Source organism: Lepidothrix coronata, unplaced genomic scaffold (assembly GCF_001604755.1).
Source record: "Lepidothrix coronata isolate B3197 unplaced genomic scaffold, Lepidothrix_coronata-1.0 Scaffold409, whole genome shotgun sequence".
Taxonomy (NCBI): Eukaryota; Metazoa; Chordata; class Aves; order Passeriformes; family Pipridae; genus Lepidothrix; species Lepidothrix coronata.
The window spans coordinates 83,375-85,532 of NW_016690589.1; the positions used below are offsets into that span (position 1 = coordinate 83,375).

The following is a 2,158-nucleotide window of genomic DNA, read 5'->3' on the forward strand; positions in this document are numbered from 1 at the left end:
GACAATGTGGATTTATGGCTCATTCCCAACTTTCTCCTCAGCATTCCAGGCTGGATATTGATGGAATTGGCTCCCTCTCCTAACAGTTTTTAGGGAATAACACGACTTGTGGTCCAGCCCATTCCCTCCCCTCCTGCAGGAGGATGGAGATGTGAAGGGACAATGTGGATTTATGGCTCATTCCCAACCTTCTCCTCAACCTCCCAGGCTGGATGTTGGTGGAATTGGCTCCCTCTCCTCCCAGTTTTGAGGGATTGATGTGACCTGCGGAGCTGCCGCCCGCCCCGGGGAGGCCCAAATCCCGGGATATGCCCGTGGATCACTCACGGTCTCGGCGAACACGGAGAGCTTTCCCTCGGCGAACTGGTTGAACTCCTTCTCGTCCACGGCCAGGCCGAGCCAGAGCCGCACCCGGATCTGCGCCGGGATCCGCGGCCCCGGAGCCTCCTCCTGCGGGTACTGCCCGGGAACGGCCCCGTCAGCACCCCCGCGGGGGATCAACGGGGATGCTCGGGAATGGTGCCCCGGAGGGGGGGAGGTGGGACACAGAGCACAGCCGGGAATTGGGAGAACTTTGGGGATCACGGAATCGCGGCGGGAAGAGAACTTCGGGATCATCCAGTCCCAGTCAACAGCCCGGAAACGTGTTCCCAGGGGACCCCCAGGAGCTTCAAAGCCCAGGGGTTGGAGNAAACATCCCATGGGATTGCCCATCCCACCTCCACATCAGGGAGCAACCTGCATCCTTGGGAAACATCCCATGGGATTGCCCATCCCACCTCCACATCATGGAGCAACCTGCATCCCGGGAAACATCCCATGGGATTGCCCATCCCACCCTCCACACCATGGAGCAATCTGCACTCCAGGAGACATCCCATGGGATTCCACATCCCACTTCCACACCATGGAGCAATCTGCATTCCAGGAGACATCCCATGGGATTCCCCATCCCACCTCCACATCATGGAGCAACCTGCATCCCGGGAAACACCCCATGGGATTCCCCATCCCACCCTCCATGTTATGGAGCAACCTGCATCCCGGGAAACATCCCATGGGATTCCCCATCCCACCTCCACACCATGGAGCAACCTGCATCCCGGGAAACACCCCACGGGATTGCCCATCCCACCCTCCCGGGCACGGGCACAGCCTGGGGCCATGCCCAGCATTCCCAAACCTCTTCCACCTCAGACTCCAAGCAAAGCTCCCGGGAGACCTCAGGCCAAGCCCAAGGCAGTGAAAACCCTGCCAGTGCCCCACGGGGATCCCATTCCCAAACCTCCTCAGCCTCGGAGAGCCCGACACCTTTCCCTGCTCCGGGGGCTGGTTCTCCATGTGGAGCTCCGGGATGAGCCCCGAGGCTCGTCAGAGGGAGCACCCTGAGGAACCCCCACGGCACCCCAGACCCCCAGCCCGGGCCCTGCTCCGTTTTTTGGGATGTCCCACTCACGTCCTCTCGGGGCAGACGAACCAGTCCCCGGCCCAGGCCCAGCCGGCGGAGGGTCGGAAGCTGTCCTTGGGCAGCCGGATCCGGCCCGTCACGTCCGAGTACTTGGGGTACGTGAGGCCCGTGGTGCCCCAGTTCCCCACCAGCGCCAACTTCGTCTGGTTCTCGTACTGGGGGAGCAACAGCAGGCAGGGCTTGGGGCGGGAGGCACAAAATCCCGTCGGCAACCCTTTGGAATCCCACCGACGATCCCTGCGGGGCCCCATCCCGAGGACGGACCTCCTGGGAAAAGCCAACCCCCAGCCCCACCCCACCACGGGCACCCTCAGACTCCCTCCTGGCCAGCAGGAGGATGGAGATCGGAAGGGACAAGGTGGATTTATGGCTCATTCCCAACCTTCTCCTCAACATTCCAAGCCGGATATTGATGGAAATGGCTCCCTCTCCTAACAGTTTTTAGGGAATAACATGACCTGTGGCCAGCCCTTCCCTCCAGTAGGAGGATGGAGATGTGAAGGGACAATGTGGATTTATGGCTCATTCCCAACTTTCTCCTCAGCATTCCAAGCCGGATATTGGTGGAATTGGCTCCCTCTTCTTACAGTTTTTAGGGAATAACATGACCTGTGGCCAGCCCTTCCCTCCAGTAGGAGGATGGAGATGTGAAGGGACAATGTGGATTTATGGCTCATTCCCAACTTTCTC

At 60.2% G+C, this 2,158-nt stretch overlaps 1 protein-coding gene across 1 annotated transcript in view; it reads right to left on the reverse strand.

The window, feature by feature from the left end:
- Positions 1-2,158, reverse strand: part of LOC108509814 (dysferlin-like) — a 33,407-nt gene that overhangs the window by 17,063 nt on the left and 14,186 nt on the right. The window contains exon 4 of the mRNA XM_017839400.1: positions 1,457-1,623. Within this exon, the coding sequence (XP_017694889.1) occupies positions 1,457-1,623 (167 nt within the window). The remainder of the gene's footprint in view (positions 1-1,456; positions 1,624-2,158) is intronic.